A 20260-nucleotide genomic window follows, 5' to 3' on the forward strand; every position below is an offset into this window, starting at 1 on the left:
TGTACTGGCCGTAGGCACCCCGGCGATGTTGCGTGCTGGAGGATATTTATTTATTTGGCATGGGGGCGGTGTACTTTGAATGTATCTGTTCTTGTTTTGATTTTATTTGCAGTACTTTTTGTATTCTGCCAGCTTTCATTTGGTTTTGGATGGGGGAAGGGATGAAAGGTTTGGGAGGAAGTGACGAGATGGGGGATGTTTGGTAATCTTGTGCTCGTTGCTCCAATACTTGATATGTCTGCAATTGTTTATCAATTTTTTAATGGTGTGTGTGGGCATATTGCTATAATAACTCGTCATTCATCAATCAATGAATCAATTATAAAGAAAGTTTTACCTGTTGGAGCATTGCACATGTGATTGGGAAGTTCGTCACTGCACTCTCATCATTCCCCCAATGTGGAGTTTGAGCAACTTATGTCTCATTCGACCATTGTGCTCTCTGTACGCAGATGTACAATCCTACAAGGAGCCCATGTATGTGGACAATACAATGTCTGTCCACCAAATACCCATTTTCAGTAAGTTTTCTGCTTCTTGCAAATGGATATTGTACAATTTTGTGAAATATTATCATACAGCTCACGGACTTGCACAAACCAATTGACACGCGTGACCCCTTTGCTTTTTTCATGGAATACGATGGAAATGCTTTTAATTACTTTTTTTTTTCAAATGTATTTCTGCAATGAATGTTTTTTTTTTTCATTATTCTAAAGACGTGCACCCATCTTTGCTCCCCACCTCTCTCCCTCCCACATCCTTTCAACCGCAAAATTGTCGTTGAAAGGCAAAAAAGCAGACTCTGAAAACCCTACCGTTGTATCGTACCTTTGCAAGGTAAATAGCACAGTATCAGTTGCAAGTGCATCACAAGGTAACGGATAATATAAAAGAGAAGATATTAAAACATAAATCTTTTTTTCTGCTTCTTCTTCTGAAATTTTTCTCAACATGCTTCTCGCAATGCTTTGCTTTTTAATGGGAGTCCATGGTAGTTTAAAATGTCGGATCTTTTCCATTGCCGTCCTTTCCAGCTGCGTGAAAAACCGGGGGCGTTCATGTTGGAGAGAGGGGCAGTACTTGGCTTGCCAATGTAAGTATCTTTTGTCACTTTGTCCTGGCCAAGTGGGTAAAACTGATTAATTGTTTGTGATCGCATGGATTTGAATCCCCCAATGGGATCTTATCTTCACCTTTCCTTCTCCCCACCCCCGCACTCCATCCCCACTAGCTTATTTTAAACGTTTTGCAAGAAGTAGCCTCAGTGAACCTTTTATTGAGATACAGTGAGAGAAGATAACTGAGAAGGAAGTTGAGGAAGCGATAATAAAAGCAATGAAGAGTAGAAAAGCGGGAGGGCCGACGGGAGTTGTGGGAGATATGTTGAAGGCAGCAGGAAGTTGGGGTGTGAAGAGAATGACAGAGATCTGTAATCTGGTGGTGAAAGAAGGCCGCATTCCAGTGGATTGGGAACCGAGTACCCTCGTCCCTCTATACAAGGGGAAAGGTGACCCTCTAGAGCAGGGGTCAGGAACCTTTTTGACTGGGAGAGCCATAAAAGCCAAATATTTCTAAATATATTTCATTGAGAGCCATATAGTATTTTTAACGTATAATAAATTAAATATGTCTTACTTTTAATGCGACTTCTGGTGCTGCATGGTTTTGCTGATGGCCTTGTAGTCTGGTTCAAACGTGGTGAGGTTGAGCTTCATGCAGGCGTTGAGGCTTCCATCAGTTAAACGTGAGCGTAGGTTGGTCTTAATGTTCCTCATATGCGAGAATGACTGCTCACATGCATATGTAGAGCCAAACATGGTCAATACGGCAATACTCACACGCTGCATTGTGTGGTATGTCACAGGAAGCTCGTTCCAAGTTTTAAGAATCAGCTGGTCTTCAGGTTGAAGATTTTTCATTTCTGTCCACTTGTGTTCCCTCGCCAGCTCTGCTCGCTGTCGCGCAAGACTTTCCAACTCTCCATTAAGTGACTTGAACTTACTCATCCACATGTCTGATGCCTTCAGGTCAGCAACTTCCAGCTCAAAGTCTCCGATAGAGACCCCGGGGATGCATGTCAGGTCGATTTTGTCCACTGCACACTCATGTGGATGAGTGATGAACTTGAAAAGACCAGTGCGCGCACGAAATTCTCCAAAACGTGCTTTGAATGACTGCAGGAGATTGGACGTAAAGCCAGCTCGCTGCTGGAGATCCAGATGTTGAGTGGAGTCACTTGCTAAGCATGCATCTCTAAATTGTTGCAGTCTTTCAAAGTGCAGAAGACGACCTGTTTCAATGTCCCTGAGAAAGACTTCCAGCTTGCTTTCAAATGCAAACACTGCTTGTTGAAGGGATGACATTGTATTTCCAATACCTTGCATGTTCACATTGAGCTGGTTCAGATGGCCAGTTATGTCCATGAGATAGTGAAACTGCAGGAGCCAGTCAGTGTTGTCTAGCTCAGGATGCTTGACGCCTTTCATTACAAGAAAAGTCCGGATTTCACTCAGGCAAGCTGCAAAACGGCTGAGCACCTTCCCCCTTGACAACCAACGCACGTTGCTGTGTAAAAGCAGACCGGGATAATGATTCCCAACTTCTTCTAACAGAGCTTTAAACTGGCGATCATTTAAAGCTCGGGCAACAATAAAGTTGACCACTCGAATGACCAGCGACATCACCTCACCAAGCTCCTGGCCACACGTCTGAGCGCAAAGCGCCTCCTGGTGCAGGATGCAATGAAAACTTAGGATGGCTCTCTTTTCATGTTCACGGAGAAGCGCTACAAATCCTTTGTTCTTCCCCAACATACAGGGTGCACCATCAGTACAGACAGAAATAAGTTTATCCATCGGTAGTTTTTTTTCTTTAGCAAACTCCATGAAAGACGTGAATAAATCCTCTCCTCTTGTTGTCCCTTTCATTGGCAAAACAGCCAAGCTTTCCTCACGCAGTGTGTCACCTGCAGCATACCTGGCAATTATACTGCACTGAGATAGATGGCTAACGTCTGTTGACTCATCTAACGCGAGAGAAAAGTATGTCCCGGCGTTTATGTCCTTAATTTGTGTTTCCTCGACTTGATTTGCCATCATGATGCTACGATCGTGCACAGTTCTTGCTGACAGGGGCATGTCTTTTATTCGTTTGATAATTATCTTGTCTTTATTTGGGAAGTCATCAAACAGTTCATTGGCCACATCAAGCATGAATGTTTTGGCATACTCGCCATCTGTGAATGGCTTTCCATTCCTTACTATTGCCAAAGCACCCGCAAAGCTAGCGGAATTCCCGTCACCTTGCTTGGTCCACACACGTAGTTGCTGCTGACTCGTCTGCACTCTCCGCTGTAGCTCCTCGCATGCCCTTTTCCTGCTGTCCCCCGCTGGACATTTCGATGCAAATGAAGCATGGTGCGTATCGAAGTGCCGCTTTATATTTGACCGTTTCATCGATGCAATTTTATCATTGCATATTAGACATACCGCAGATCCTGCTCTCTCACCAAATGCAAATTCCTCTGTCCACGCAGCCTGGAATGCACGGTAATCATCGTCTTTTTTTTCTTTTCGCCATCTTTTCCGTTACAAGGGTTGAAGCGGATAAACTAGTTGGCTATCTGATAAAATTGATTTCTTCACCTTTACAATGACGCGGACATGCTCGCGAGCCATTGGTTCCCGACCCGACCCACGGGTGACCCGTGACCCATGAAATTTATCTTCAAAACTAATTTCTGTTTACTTTAAAATGACACAGTATTATTAAGAAATATCACAAGTATTTTAAAATCAGTTCCAAACTGATTTTTTTTTTTTAATTTTTTTTTTTTCAACTCAAAATTGTCTGGGAGCCATATGCCGTCACCGGAAGAGCCATATATGGCTCGCGAGCCATAGGTTCCCGACCGCTGCTCTAGAGTGTGGCTCGTACTGAGCGATAAAGTTATTGGAGCATGGAATGAAGGTATTGGAAAGGGTGTTGGAGAGTATCTTTTGGCAGATGTGTTGGTTAAAAAAGTCCAGGAGCAGGGTTGTAGAGGAGTGTGGGTTAGGGTTAGGGTTAGGGTTTAATTTAGGTTAGGTTAGGGCAATAATCCGCAACTAATACAAATAAGGAAGAAAGTGAAGATCGACGAAATGCAGTTTGGATTTATGCCAGGAAGAGGAACGACAGACGTGCTTTTTATTGTGAGGCAGTTGCAGAAGAAGTACATGGAGAAGAGGAAGAAGTTGTTTCTTGGGTTTGTTGATCTGGAGAAAGCATTCGATAGGGTTCCACGCAAAGTATTGACATGGGCAATGAGGAAGTTAGGAGTGGAGGAATGGTTGATCAGAGTAGTGATGGCAATGTACAAAAGAGCGCGCACAGCTGTAAGGACGAAGGACGGGAACAGTGGTGAGTTTGAGGTGAAGGTGGGAGTGTATCAGGGGTCGGTACTAAGTCCACTACTATTTGTAGCTGTGATGGAGGTGCTGGCTCAGAACGTAAAGGAGGGTTTACCGTGGGAGTTGTTGTATGCAGATGATCTGGTGTTGATTGCGGAAAGTATGGATGGACTGAAGGAAAAGATGAACAAGTGGAAGGAATGTATGGAGACAAAAGGTCTGAAGGTGAATATCGGAAAGACGAAGGTGATGGCAAGTGGTAAAGCATGTGGTGAGGTGGAAATAACTGGGAAGTGGCCCTGTGCTGTGTGCAGGAAGGGTGTCGGAGTGAACTCCATTCAATGTACAATGTGCGCTGAGTGGGTTCATCAAAAATGTAGTGGTCTGAGAGGGTCATTAACCAGTGTGGCAGCTACATTCAAATATAAGGTGTGCACAGAGGGAGCTGCAGATGGAGGAAATGTTGAGTTGGATCTTGGAGACGGCGTGAAGCTGGAAGGTGTGAAAACACTTTGCTACCTCGGAGACATGCTGAATGGAGAAGGTGGATCAGACTTGGCAACGGTTGCAAGAGTGAGGTGTGCATGGAAGAAGTTTCGGGAACTGAGTGGCGTGCTGATGAGGAGGGGAGTGTCGTTGAAGCTGAAGGGAAAGGTGTATGCTGCATGTGTGAGAAGTGTTATGATTTATGGGAGCGAGACATGGGTAATGAACGTAGAGCAGCAACGAAGGTTGGAAAGGGTGGAAATGCGAATGGTTCGATGGATGTGCGGAGTATCGTTGAGAGAGAGGAAGACAAATGATGAATTGCGAAAAATGATGGGAATAGAGCCTGTGATTGATGTTGTGAAGAGGAACAGGTTGAGATGGTTTGGTCATGTGTTGAGGAAGGATGAAAGTGACTGGTTGAGAAGAGTGATGGAAATGAATGTAGAAGGAAGTAGAGGACGGGGAAGACCGAGAAAGATTTGGCTGAAGATGGTGGACGAAGAAATGCGGGCAAGGGGGTTAACAAGGGGAGGTGCAGAAAATAGGGCAAGATGGAGAAGATTGTCATGGGGACCGCAAGGCTAACCCCCGCTCTAGCAGGGAAAATGGCCTTAAAATGCATGTTGTTGTTGTTGTACGGTGAGGGCCTATGTCTGTGTACGTTGGTGGGATAAGTTAAACAATGTGTCTTATCAACTGAAAGACTATGAAAGTGTTTACATTGTTGCAAGAGAACTGCTGCTGCCGTTTCGAGCATTAGCGCCCATCGTCACAGCAAAAGTGCTCTCCTTCTTTTTATTTATTTATTTATTTTGCTCTTACGAAGGGCTAAAACTCCAAGTGTCCAGCCGGTCATCATTTCCCATAAGCAGACTTTGTGGACACAATCCTTTACCAAACACGTCTAAATGTTTTGGAGTGAAAGCGAGCACCGACGATTTTCTTTACGTCACATGCCACAAAGGTGGCTCGACTGCTCAGGCAATTTTCCACATCGGGCATCATCTACATATTACATAAGCAAGTCCAACGACTCAGTTTGTGTTATCAGCCAAGGCCAAATAGTTTAAATTAAAAGAAAGAGGGTTCTCAGCAAATGCGCATCATTCAGGCAAGAAAAGGGACAAAGCCAGAACGTTTTTCTCCAATTGGATTTCGTCGTTAGCATGCAGTTGAACATTCTAAATTCTGATAATTTATTTAAAATGCAAGAAACGAGGCAAGTGGGGATGGAGAGGTTTTTGTTTGTGTGTGTCTGTGTGCATGTGCGTGCATACGCCTGCCTTCCTTCCAAGGTACTACATTCCCGGGGCTAAGGGAATAGCTCCGAGGTGTTGAGGTCTCATTTGAGCTGTCTGTTCTGCGTTAGATTCTTAATCCGAGTATAAACCGTCATGCTGGTGCTTCGAGCGTAGGGTCACAGTTTATAGTCCAATCAGGAATCAATCCCAGACTTTTGTTTCTCGGCCAAAGCATAGCTTTATCATAATATTGCTTTTCAGAGATGTAGAGGTGCGTGTTCCTTATTTATAATTCCGAGCGATATGGTATTTTGGTGTTGTATGTCGTTTAGAGTGTCGTTTATGCATCGGAATGTATTTTTCCATCCCAACCTCCTCAATCCTAACTGAATTTTTTTATTTATCGTTTTTCCCCCCATACCCTCCTTTCATTTTCTGGATCCATGCTGTGTTTCTATCTCTGTGTCTGCACTTTTTATTTGTTTGTTTATTGACGTGTCACCAAAAGTTGCTTCTTGCCAAAAGACATAACATCCTTGGATATCCAGATGCGAATCCTAATGTCACTAGCCAAGCGGTCACTGATTTACTCATTCAAGTTTGTTCTGGTCTCTTTTGGTGATTTATCTTGTTAAGAACACAAGATGAAGAGATGGTGAACTTCCCTTAAGGCGTTCAAGCCAAGCCGGTGTCAAATGCACTCGCACATCTTAACGAAGCCTTTTTCACCCCTCAGCCCAAATTGGGCTAAGGGGTATTGTCGTCGCGGGCGTCCGTCAACTTTTGGTTTCCGTCAATTTCAAGGAGAACGGCTTGGCCGATTAAATCCATTTTTGCAGTGTGTGTTGGGGTTGAGTAGAGGAAGGTTCCTTTCGAAAATGGGCACGCTGTGATTTTCAATATGACCGCCACGGCAGCCATCTTGAAATTGGTTTCCGTAAATTTCGAGCAGCATGGCTTGTCCGATGAAATTCATTTTTGCAGTGTGTGTTGGGGTTGGGTCGAGGAAGGTTCCTTTCGAAAATGGACGCGCTGCGATTTTCATGGCCGCCACGGTAGCCATATTGAAATTGGTTTCCGTCAATTTCGAGCAGAACGGCTTGTCCGATTAAATCCATTTTTGCAGTGTGTGTTGGGGTTGGGTCGAGGAAGGTGCCTTTCGAAAATGGGCGCGCTGCGATTTTCAATATGGCCGCCACGGCAGCCATCTTGAAATTGGTTTCCGTCAATTTCGAGCAGAACGGCTTGTCCGATTAAATCCATTTTTGCAGTGTGTGTTGGGGTTGAGTAGAGGAAGGTTCCTTTCGAAAATAGGGCGCGCTGCGATTTTCAATATGGCCGCCACGGCAGCCATCTTGAAATTGGTTTCCACCATGCAGGGGCTGAGGGGTTACGCCCGCTTTGCGGTGCTATTTATTGTATTTTTAATGTCTTTCTGATCCTTTTCATTGATGACATGTAAAACAGCAGCAAAATTGGTCCTGGGTAGGTATATTCCTCTGTACCTGCAAAACAATTTTCTCCATTTGATTGCCTTGAGAGATCACATGCACGCCTTTGCCTATTGACGTCATGTCTTTGCTTTGTCTTTGCATTTGACATCTTTCTTTTTGTGTTTGCACATCCGTGATGCACGCACCTGCTGCTTAGTGCAGATTTGATGTTGGCCAAGTGATGAATGGAATGCTGGGGTTCTGTAATTTTAAACGTTATTGAATCTAAAGTAAGTCCTTGGATTTCCCCTCCCCTATCCTTTCTGCACCCCCCCCCCTCGCCCCCTCTCCTCACCCCCAAGGATGCCTGAAGGAAGAGTTTTGCAAACCCCTTTCCAATACATTATGTTTACTCCATCAATGGCATTATGCTTTCATCTCTCAAATTGATAAACTCTTCCTCTGTTTCCCATCGCCGCCCAGAGCCAAATGTAACGGCTGATATAACGACATGTTGATGCATTTTCTGTGTATTTAATACATAGTTCAGTGAGTTTGATTTGATGATTACAAGTTTGAATATGCACTTGGTGAGATATTAAAGCAATTATTATTTCAAAAAAAAATTTCTAACTCGAATTCCTCCCATGGGATCCATTATATGCACAAATTATATTTTATGGTGCGAGCTTACTTGCAAATACAGAAGCCTTTGATTGGTTATATAGGCCTGATGTTTTTGCATGGGCACTCGTGCAGGAATTCCCCAGAACTCGGCACCATGGTAAGGCAGTGGAAGGAAGGCAAGGCCGTTCATTTTGATGGTCGAGAGGTACGTCTGTACTATGTTTACGATTATCAGTTTGTTTTGGTGAGGTTGAAGATATTGCTGATGGTGTGTGTTGTCTAGTTTGGAAATTGTTTCCTTTCCATACAGTTTGCACTATATTTATTCTGGCGCCATGTTCCCATTTTTAGTTTAGACTTGGCTTGTACTGCATCACGTAGGATTGGTGCAAGCCTTTTCACTAACCCGCTGGTCAGGCTTGACTTTGGACTGGAGCTAGCTAGTGAGGGACGGAATTTGGAAATTGGGCAGCATCCCGGTGATGACTCGCCAAGTCTTTATCGGAAGACTCCGTTGGACCTTGAAACGACTGCCGGCTATTGGTGGTAGACGGTTCTTCAGTTCGGATGGCCCACTCATTGACCAAACCTCCTACTTAGGAGGCACTCGCTGATTCAGTTTGGGTCCTGACCGAGTGTGTTTATAGTCGAGCTGAGAATCAAACCCAGACTGGACCGCTCGATGCTTGAAGGCGAGCATGCTCCTTCTGCACCATCCTCTCGTAGACGCGGTACAACGCGAGCTTTATCCTGTGGATTGTTTAAAGGGACAAACACAACCTCACCTTCAGTAATTTAAAATCCCTTGCCGTGTAACTTTTGATTATCTCTGGAGAAACAATGTGACATGTTTACATTTTGAGATTTCGACCCCATGGCCAAATGTTTACCCTTGCATAGATAAATTAACAGGCCAAAGACGTTTGAACATATTTCGTAAAAGCAGAAACAACATGTGGAATGTGCTCATGACTGGTGTGACGGTGAATTTGCTCAAAATGCCAGCCTTGTGCCAAATGTACTGTGAAGGCCTTGCTATTTATATGCATTTTCCACATTACCTACCTGTGCTTGGACTTAAGATAAACCTTTCTGATAGGATGTATTAAAAAATTTCATTTGAAATTGAAAGCTGCAGAGTGTGCACTTAATGTTTGGCACTTACTCTTGTTTGGTATTATTATGAGAGGATTAATCCTGAAGAAGTCCATCATGACTAAAGTTTCCCTTCTGGTTTCGTTTCAGCAGTTGGTCATGTATTGTGGAGCATGCCATACTTGGAACTGAACCTTTAGTCAGCTATCCTGTCTGCATTCAGATTCATATTAAATGTCGTGTAGACAATTTTAAAGAAATAGTTGGTTTTTGGGCTATGTGCATATTTTGTTCTGCGAAGAGACCAACTATAAAAATAGAATTGACTGTATGGGTTTCATGCCATGGAGCAACGGCCTTTGGTCTCGAGTCTTGTGTCACTAATTCCTTTCAAAAAACTTAAACGCAGAAGGACGCCATTGGGCCCATCAAGCCTGCATATGTTTGTCAAGTTATCATTCTTTTAAAAAAATGCCTAAAGTCAAGCGAGGAAGCAGCACATTCCTTTTTTAAGTCTTTGGTATGACTCGGCCGGGTTTCGAACTGCCGATTTCCCAGACTCAGAGCAGACGCTCTAACCATTATATAATCGAGTATGGTTAAAACCTCATTCGTGACAGGTTCCACCCACAATGTTAACACTCAGCATTTGCCCTTTGGCACATAAGGCATTTGAAAGTGAACCTTCAAAGTCCGTGGAAAAGATCGCAGCTTGAGAATCATTTCATCACTGTAGTTTGCGTTTTCACGTTGCTTCCTTGAGAATACGTTCCCATCATGTATGAATGAGTGATCGTTTTAAGGCCATTTTCCCCCCGCTACAGCAGGGGTTAGCCTTGCGGGTCCCATGACCATCATGGTTCCCTGTTTGAGGCAATGTTTTTATGGCCGGATGCCCTTCCTGACGCCAACCCTTCGTCGCCTCTTACGATCGCAGGGGTACGGTGTACCTATTCTAAATCGGGGTACACACCGGGATCATTAATCCCAGCAAGCTGGTACTCAATTTGCCGACCTCGGAAAGATGACAGGCTGCATCAACCCCCTTGGCGTTAATTCAGCGATCGACCGGGATTCGAACTCAGCATCCTAGGATCCCAAGCCGGCACCCTAACTACTAAGCCAACACCAGGCAACACCAACACCAGTATGCTAGGAAGGAAATTAAGGGTTGGGATTTGAGTGGTAAAATGAGAAAGAGGGAGGGATACCAAGTACCTCGTGACCGTGCCCCATCACCACGTCATGTTCTTTCGCATGCCTATCACTGAGGTCTACCCTTGCTGACCCCTCCCTTTATTTTCTTCCTGTCTGTTCATAACCTTCGTCCAACATGTCAATCTGTTGCCCTTTTGGACTCTGTCACCTCCTCAATTAGTGTGGGTATTTTGTATTGAGAGGCTGTTGTTGGCAATGTCTGACCAGCACCTATCCCCATACCCAACTCAACCTCCACACGCCTAATACCTCTTTCTCCCTCTCTCCATAGACAATCTTGAGATAATCTTTTTTTGGTGTCAACAAAGTAGCTTCTTTTGACATCCATTTTCTCTTCTTTTTTATCTCTTCCATTTCACTTGCATTGAAGTTCCTTGAAAGGGAACTCGTATTAATAATTATTGTTATTAAAAAAAAAAAATCATTGGCATGGCCGAGCGAAGCGAGGTCAAGGTCATTTATTACTGATATGTGAAACGTCCTGCAACCCATGAGTACAGAAAAACTTTTCAGACCGCCAACCTCATTTTCCATCCAATCACCATGTAACTTTGCTTTTTTTTTTACAACGTAGCCCATAGGGCAAAGCCGTCTAGAACAGTGTTTGTATTGCTGTATGTATGTATGTATGTCCCTTACAAATGTGCACCAATCAGAGCTGAGGATCTGGTCACATGATAGGGGTGATGTGATGTGATGTGATTATGTCTGTGATGTCATTACGGTGTACGACGGCTGACTCCACACACCGCCATTTTTATTTATATGCCGTTTAGGCCGAACATATCGTCGAACCTGTCGTATATCACAATCACCATGCTCTAGTCTACCCTTACATTTTTCATTTATTGTTAAACACAAACAAACCGATTGTTAAAATGACCATCAAATATCGAAAGCATCGGTGTTATAGGTCTTTCATCGACACAGTACTTATAGGCCTTGGGCTTCATGCCTCATGCCTCACCTTCAGGCCGCTTCAGACAAATTAGACCAGGTTTCTTAATACAGTAGTATCATTTTCGTAACAACAATAATAACGTTAATAATAATATAGTAAATATAATCTTAACACTGCAATCTCTTTGTCGTGACGGCAAAGTTGCTGGATTGAAGCGGTGTATGGTTGGTTCATTGTTGACTCCAAACATATAAAATAAACCAGTGTCTCAATGCAATCTTTTTACTTCCATGGTGACAGACACTTCAGAGACTTGCAGTACTTCAAAAAAAATTAATACTTGCATTATTTGCTAACTGATATCCCCATCCAGGTCATTCTATCCTCTTGAACTAAATTATCAAATAAGCCTGGCTAAGCCGCTGTTGGACCTTCGGTCTTGTTGTTTTATTTAAATCTCTATGGATAGGCGCTCCAATGTTGAAAGTTTCATGTCAATCACTCAATCGGTTGCTGAGAAGACAAAGTTAAAAGGGAAAAAGTTAGGGCCTTGGCCGACATTACACAACATGGTCAAGGATGGTTGTGGACGCATATTACTACTTTAAAGGTCTGAAGGGCCTGAGGCAAACATTATGCTGTTATAATATGTTAATCAGAACCAGATGTTATAATATGTTACCCAGATGGAATTAAAGGAAGATGGAAAAGATATATGGAAATGCTGTTGAATACAGAGAATGAATGGGATGGCAACATAGAGAGTAACCCAGTTTTAGGACCGGCAGAGAAGATAACTGAGAAGGAAGTTGAGGAAGCGATAAAAGCAATGAAGAGTGGAAAAGCGGGAGGGCCGACGGGAGTTGTGGGAGATATGTTGAAGGCAGCAGGAAGTTGGGGTGTGAAGAGAATGACAGAGATCTGTAATCTGGTGGTGAAAGAAGGCCGCATTCCAGTGCATTGGGAACTGAGTACCCTCGTCCCTCTATACAAGGGGAAAGGTGACCCTCTGGAGTGTGGCTCGTACCGAGCGATAAAGTTATTGGAGCATGGAATGAAGGTATTGGAAAGGGTGTTGGAGAGGAGGATAAGGAAGAAAGTGAAGATCGACGAAATGCAGTTTGGATTTATGCCAGGAAGAGGAACGACAGATGCGCTTTTCATTGTGAGGCAGTTGCAGGAGAAGTACAGTACATGGATAAGAGGAAGAAGTTGTTTTTTGGGTTTGTTGATCTGGAGAAAGCATTCGATAGGGTTCCACGCAAAGTATTGACATGGGCATTGAGGAAGTTAGGAGTGGAGGAATGGTTTATCAGAGTAGTGATGGCAATGTACAAAAGAGCGCGCACAGCTGTAAGGACGAAGGACGGGAACAGTGGTGAGTTTGAGGTGAAGGTGGGAGTGCATCAGGGGTCGGTACTAAGTCCACTACTATTTGTAGCTGTGATGGAGGTGCTGGCTCAGAACGTAAAGGAGGGTTTACCGTGGGAGTTGTTGTATGCAGATGATCTGGTGTTGATTGCGGAAAGTATGGATGGACTGAAGGAAAAGATGAACAAGTGGAAGGAATGTATGTAGACAAAAGCTCTGAAGGTGAATATCGGAAAGACGAAGGTGATGGCAAGTGGTAAAGCATGTGGTGAGGTGGAAAGAACTGGGAAGTGGCCGTGTGCTGTGTGCAGGAAGGGTGTCGGAGTGAACTCCATTCAATGTACAATGTGCGCTGAGTGGGTTCATCAAAAATGTAGTGGTCTGAGAGGGTCATTTACCAGTGTGGCAGCTACATTCAAATGTAAGGTGTGCACAGATGGAGGAAATGTTGAGTTGGATCTTGGAGACGGCGTGAAGCTGGAAGGTGTGAAAACATTTTGCTACCTCGGAGACATGCTGAATGGAGAAGGTGGATCAGACTCGGCAACGGTTGCTCGAGTGAGATGTGCATGGAAGAAGTTTCGGGAACTGAGTGGCGTGCTGATGAGGAGGGGAGTGTCGTTGAAGCTGAAGGGAAAGGTGTATGCTGCATGTGTGAGAAGTGTTATGATTTATGGGAGCGAGACATGGGTAATGAACGTAGAGCAGCAAAGAAGGCTGGCAAGGGTGGAAATGCGAATGGTTCGATGGATGTGCGGAGTATCGTTGAGAGAGAGGAAGACAAATGATGAATTGCGAAAGATGATGGGAATATTGCCTGTGATTGATGCTGTGAAGAGGAACAGGTTGAGATGGTTTGGTCATGTGTTGAGGAAGGATGAAAGTGACTGGTTGAGAAGAGTGATGGAAGTTAATGTAGAAGGAAGTAGAGGACGGGGAAGACTGAGAAAGACTTGGCTAAAGATGGTGGAAGAAGAAATGCGGGCAAGGGGGTTAACAAGGAGAGATGCAGAAAATAGGGCAAAATGGAGAAGATTGTCATGGGGACCGCAAGGCTAACCCCCGCTCTAGCAGGGAAAATGGCCTTAAAATGCATGTTGTTGTTGTTGTTGTACTCAGAACGAGAAACAATATGGGAGAGATGGCACTGTAATCTCGTTTGCTCCTCTTGTGTTCCTGTTCGGTTCTTGTATCATGTCCTGGTCAAGATTTCTAAGAAAGCGTCTTGGCTTTCCAAGCCTTGGTTTGTTTGACCACCAGACAAGCAGACTATATATATAATATATATATATATATATATATATATATATATATATATATATATATATACAGTATATATATATATATATATATATATATATATATATATTGTTGTGGATATGAGGATTGTGTTTTTATTGTTGTTGTAAAAGGTTGTTAGAATATCGCCCTCCTTGCTCCAGTGTTGTATAAAGGTCAAAGGGCGTTCCCGTAGTTAGTTCCATAAAGCATACATGAAGGACACCATAATACCCCTGTTCAGTAGTTTATTTCCTTATTATGTGTATTAGGTTAAGGCTTTGTCTTCCATTAAGATGACACTCCATTGCACCAAGTGAAACAAGATATATATATCCACTGTCAATTCCTATTCCCAAAACCTCCATTTCCAACTGCGTCATTGCCAAGCCTCAATTGCCAATTACATCCCCTCCAAGCCTCCATTGCCAACTGCACTGGGCAGTTTGCCAGGTTTGCTCCAGCTGTGGGTTGTTGATTTCGCCCCAAAACCACCATTGAACATGTGCTCGGGTCGGGGAAGAAAGGCGTGTCCCCACCTCGTCATAGAGGGGAGGAGTGAGTCAGCCCCACTCAACCAACCACGAACAAGGGGTTGGACTTGGAGAGGGTGTGGAGAGAAACATCAAGGAGGTTCGCGAAGGTTCAGGGGCGTGGCATATATAACCCGCAGAAGACGCCCCCACCTCAGATGAGTCCTGGAAAGAGCATGTGACGTACACACAGCAGCAGCAGCAGCAACCACAGCAGCAACAACAGCAGCAGCCACAGCAGCAACAACAGCAGCTTCAGCCACAGCAGCTTGGGGCCTTGACGGCAGTTCTTGAGCAGGGCCGCGAAGGAACGGCGGCTGTTAAACGAGCTGATCGATAAAGGGCGGCGGCTGCTAATCCCCGACCCGACCGTGCTGCGGGTCCAGCTGAACCTTCCTCCCCCTCCAGCCATCCACCTCCTGCCATTCCTATCATCATTCCCCGCGTGAGTCTGTCCTTGTTTGTTCTGTCCCTGGGTTAATTAAGACTGTAGGTAAGCTAGCGTTGCACTGTGTCTCTAATATCTTCTGTAAATTATTTTCTTATCTTTCCTTCTTCCTTGGTTACTTTTGGTTGTATATAGTAAATAAATTATATTTGTTTTCCTTACCCTTTGTCTTTCTTCTTCTTCACATCCTTCGCTTTAGTCTTTTCCCCATTGAATATCTGTGGCGCGATTTTGGCCAACGTTCAGAAATCGGGTTAGTCGGGGTAACTGTTCGGCCGCGGCGCCATCCGCTCGGCAAACAACATCCTTATCCGCGGTCCGTAACAATATATATATATATATATATATATATATATATATATATATATATATATATATATATATATATATATATATATGTATATATATATATATATTGTTGCGGTTTCGAGAACCCCTCACTTTGTAAATACTTGTAAATAATATTCCATCATTTAATAAGGTTAAAGGTTGCACCCATAGTTAGGCCACAGCAACACGTCGGACACCATAGGACTTTCAGTTATTTCCTTAGTATGTGTTTCAGATAAGGCTGTGTTCCCAATAGTTGAATCTGCGTTGCATTAATCAAATAAGATAGGCCCCATTCGCTTCCTTTCCAACCTCTCTCTCCCAATTATATTACGCGCCTCCGCTTGCTAGCAGCGTTCGCTGCCTCGCTGAGCTTCTGCTCAAACAGACGCCATTAACCACGCGGTCAAGCTCGAGGAAGAAGGGGGCGGAGCGCCGGGAACGAGGCGTGGCCCTGTCAACTCGCCGTCAAGGGCGGAGCCGGTGAGCCCTCGCCAACCAACCAGGGCTGAGGTGAGCTCACTGACGGGCATGGTTTCGAAGTGCGTGCACTGATCTCAAAGCGCGTATATAAGCGCAAGCGCGACGCCCTTTTATGGACTACGCCGGGGATTGCATTGTACGAACTGCTTGTAAAGAACTGCGCAGGGGACGATCGATTGTAAAGGACTCGTTGGGAAAGGCGCTTTATGAACTTATTGATCGGGAGGTGCGCTTGTTTTAAACGGACTCCGTGAGGGAGCACATTTTGATATGGACTCGTTGGGAAAGGCGCTTTATGAACTTATTGATCGGGAGGCGTGCTTGTTTCAAAGGACTGCGCGGAGACGCTGATTGCACGAACTGCCTGTGATACGAGCCATTGATCGGGAGAGAGAGAGAGAGAGCTGGCATGAGCTACGTATTACGTACGCCGCATCCCAGTTCCCCCGATATATGTAACCCCGAGATACGTAAGGTCCGCTCACGTCCGACGATACGCGCGAAGCTGCCTGCTGGGTTTCGCCCGCGGAACCGGAGCCTGGACTGGAGTGGACCGGAGCCGGATCCCATCGCCTGACCATCTGCTTGGACCTTCCTCCCCTACCACTACAATTCCGTGTGAGTCTGTCTGTTTGTCCTGGGGTCGTAATAAGTTAAGACTGTATAGGTAAGCCTGCCCTGTGTCCTGCTTTTTCTTCTTCTTGTATATTCCTTTCGTTTCCTCTTCTTCTTGGGTGTAAATAAATCGCCTTGTTATTTCTTGGTTTTCCTAATCTGATCGCCTCCGTCCTTTCGTTCAATTGAGTACCTGTGGCACGATTTGGAAACCGCTCAGGATCGGGTTAGTCTTTGTTAATGGCTCGGGCCGCGGATTTCTAACCGCTCGGCAATTTCCATCTTATCCGTGGTTCTAGCGGGAGTTATTTCCCTGCTTTACGGTCGGGTTAGTAAGTAGGTATTTGGGACTTCATTGACCAATCACCCTAGCTAATTCCGACCGGAAGGAGCATCATAGCTTCCAGGATTGGGGGACAGCCAGCTTAAAAGACAAGGGGATTAACCCCCCCCTTGATAAGGGGAGCACCGACCCCCGAATCCGCAACAATATATATATATATACTAGCTTGGCTCGGCTCGCTGCGCTCGACTCACCAAGCGTCGATACTGAGGAATGGGCTTATTTTAGCTGAGGCTAATGACTACCTGAGTTGCTGTGTTGTCATGATTTACACCAATCATAATACAAACAATTACTTTGCACAAATGTATTTGTTGTGTTTGTGATATTACATTTTTATAGGCAATTTAGGTTGAAGATTTAGGTTGAATGTTTTTTTTTCAAGAAAGAACCCCTCAGCACACACATAGGGGAGGGGTAGGTGCAGACTGGAAGTTTGGGACGATTACACCTCACCACCAAGTAATTCAAAACACCTCACCACCAAGTAATTTAAAACACCTCACCACCAAGTAATTTAAAACACCTCACAGCCATAAAACAAGTAATAAAAACACCTCACCACCACAAAATTAAAAACGCCTCACCACCTCGAAATTGAAAACACCTCACAGCCATCAAACACGTAATAAGAACACCTCACAGCCATAAAACACGTAATAAAAACACCTCACAGCCATAAAACACGTAATAAAAACACCTCACCACCACAAAATTAAAAACACCCCACAGCCATCAAACACGTAATAAAAACACCTCACTAATAAAACACGTAATAAAAACAAACACGTAATAAAAACACCATCATACAGCATAAAACACGTAATAAAAATACCTCTCCACCACGAAATTAAAAACACCTCACATCCATGAAACACGTAATAAAAACACCTCACAGCCATAAAACACGTAATAAAAATACCTCACCACCACAAAATTAAAAACACCTCACAGTCATAAAACACGTAATAAAAACACCTCACCACCACAAAATTAAAAACACCTCACAGCAATAAAACACATAATAAAAACACCTCACAGCCATAAAACACGTAATAAAAACACCTCACAGCCATAAAATACGTAATAAAAACACCTCACAGCCATAAAACACGTAATAAAAACACCTCACCACCACAAAATTAAAAACACCTCACAGCCATAAAACACGTAAAAAAAACACCTCACCACCACAAAATTAAAAACACCTCACAGCAATAAAACACATAATAAAAACACCTCACAGCCATAAAACACGTAATAAAAACACCTCACAGCCATAAAATACGTAATAAAAACACCTCACAGCCATAAAACACGTAATAAAAACACCTCACCACCACAAAATTAAAAACGCCTCACAGCCATAAAACACGTAAAAAAAACATCTCACAGCCACAAAATTAAAAACACACCACCACGTAATTCAAAATGCCTCACCACCACGTAATTCAATACACCTCACCACCACGTAATTCAATACACCTCACCACCACCTAAATCAAAACACCTCACCACCATGTGATTTAAAAACACCTCGCCACAATGTGATTTAAAAACACTTCACCACCACGTCATTTAAAAACACCTCACCACCACATAATTCAAAATACCTCACCACAACGTTATTAAAAACACTTCACAACCACGGAAACAAAAGTTTGAGGGAGTCGTTAAGTGTCAACACAGACACTGCCCAGATGTGTAGATATATAGATAAATGACTCGACAGCGAGTTGCCGTTTTGTCATGGTTTAAACCAATCATAATTCAAACAATTATTTTGCACAAATGTATTTGTAATATACGTGATATCACATTTTATAAACAATTGAAGTTGGGAAAAAAAAATTCCCCAAAAAAATTCCCCAAAAAAAAAAAATAATAATTAGAAAATTTTTCAAAACACATACCCTTAGGACATACCGACGGGAGAGATATGTGCATACCAGAAGTTTGTTACGATTTCACAAAAGTTTGAGAAAATAGTTCAGTGACAACACAACACAAGACAACACAACACAGGACAACACAGGACAGATGCTGCACAGATATATATACATATATATAATATATATATATTGTTGCGGTTTTGAGTTTGTCAAGTGAGCCTAATAAAGGTTAAAGTTTTCCCCCCATAGTTAGTCACACAAGCAACATGTAGCCTCGCGATAGTATAGTTATGTCTTAGTATTTGTAAGCTTAGTCCTTTTCCTTTGCTAGTTCTGCGTTGAGTAGGAGCCAGGAGAATAGGCCCTACTTCTACCGATCATTCTACATCCGTATGCTCGATCCATTTTGTTAAACGTTGGTTGATCATTGGGCGACTTAACACGAGGCAGGCCTAGGAAGGTTGGGGCGGAGTCGAGGGTGGAGCGGCAGAAGCGATGACGGTAAGCACGAGCTGCCAATCAGAGTTCAGAGGTGGTGACGGCGGCGTGGCGTCAGAGGGCGTGGTGAGAAGGTTCGAGTGAGTTCCAGAAGGTTCGGGGGGGCGTAGCTATAAAACCGGCTGCGCGAAAGCCCTCGAGAGGACTCGCATAGGAACGGAGGACTGAAGCAGAGGACTTGCGGCAAAAGGATTGGCGAAAGAACTTGACGAGCGGTGAAAGCTGTTGAGCAGAGAACTTGCACGAGAACGCGCGCGCTAACCAGCTCGGAGTGTATCGAAGAAGAGGAGTTGGCCGCGTGTGTGAACAGTACATATACGCGGGCGCAGCCAGACGCGCTTATAACGAATACAGGTCATTTGAGATGCGCGAGTGAGCACGGCTGAGTAACCGCCAGCCGCGCTAAAGTCCGCCCTTAGCCGTTCCGCCCCATCATCTGCTGGTTCGAGAGACGCGCTACGAGCCCCTGCCTTCGCCTGCCACCATCTTCGCGGGACGTGCCGGGGCCGTGGAGAGCCGGACGGGGGCCATCTCTCGACGCGTTGGGGAACATCTACCCTTCTGCAATTCCCTGTGTGAGTGTGAGACAGGCCCGTTGTCCAAGGGATAAGTTAAGGTTGCTCTGTGTCTCTTCGTCCTTGAACCTTGTATATATGTGTGGGAAATAATTAAACCGTTTGTTCTTCCTTTCTTCCTGATTCGATCGTTCCTGTGGTTTCTCCAATTGACTAAGCGTGGCACGAATAGAACTGCTCTAACCCGGTTCCAATATCTAGGTAACTGTGCGGACCACGTGTACGCAATCCGCTCGGCGTACTCCAACCACACGTGGTTCGTGCGAGGCTTTTTTCCTCGCTCCCAGGGCAGTGCGGGGAATTAGGTACGAGCGAGAAGTGGTCCCGAAACCCTACTCCGCGTGTGTCCGGGAAGGACGTTGCAAGTCTCGGTTCCGCCAAGCCCAGTAAAGACAAGGGGATTAATCCCCCCTTGATAAGGGGATTAATTCCCCCTTGATAAGGGGATTAAGGGTGGCGTAGAGAACCGTAACAATTGGTGTCAGGAGAGTGGGAT

At 44.3% G+C, this 20260-nt stretch overlaps 1 protein-coding gene across 1 annotated transcript in view; it reads left to right on the forward strand.

The window, feature by feature from the left end:
* The window catches only part of ELAC2 (elaC ribonuclease Z 2), a 124322-nt gene that overhangs the window by 24030 nt on the left and 80032 nt on the right, over nucleotides 1–20260 (forward strand). The window contains exons 6-9 of the mRNA XM_068116034.2: nucleotides 453–521; nucleotides 791–840; nucleotides 1038–1096; nucleotides 8317–8389. Of these exons, the coding sequence (XP_067972135.2) occupies nucleotides 453–521; nucleotides 791–840; nucleotides 1038–1096; nucleotides 8317–8389 (251 nt within the window). The remainder of the gene's footprint in view (nucleotides 1–452; nucleotides 522–790; nucleotides 841–1037; nucleotides 1097–8316; nucleotides 8390–20260) is intronic.

This window comes from Myxine glutinosa, chromosome 5, assembly GCF_964187855.1.
Source record: "Myxine glutinosa chromosome 5, kmMyxGlut1.1, whole genome shotgun sequence".
In the NCBI taxonomy this organism is placed as follows: Eukaryota; Metazoa; Chordata; class Myxini; order Myxiniformes; family Myxinidae; genus Myxine; species Myxine glutinosa.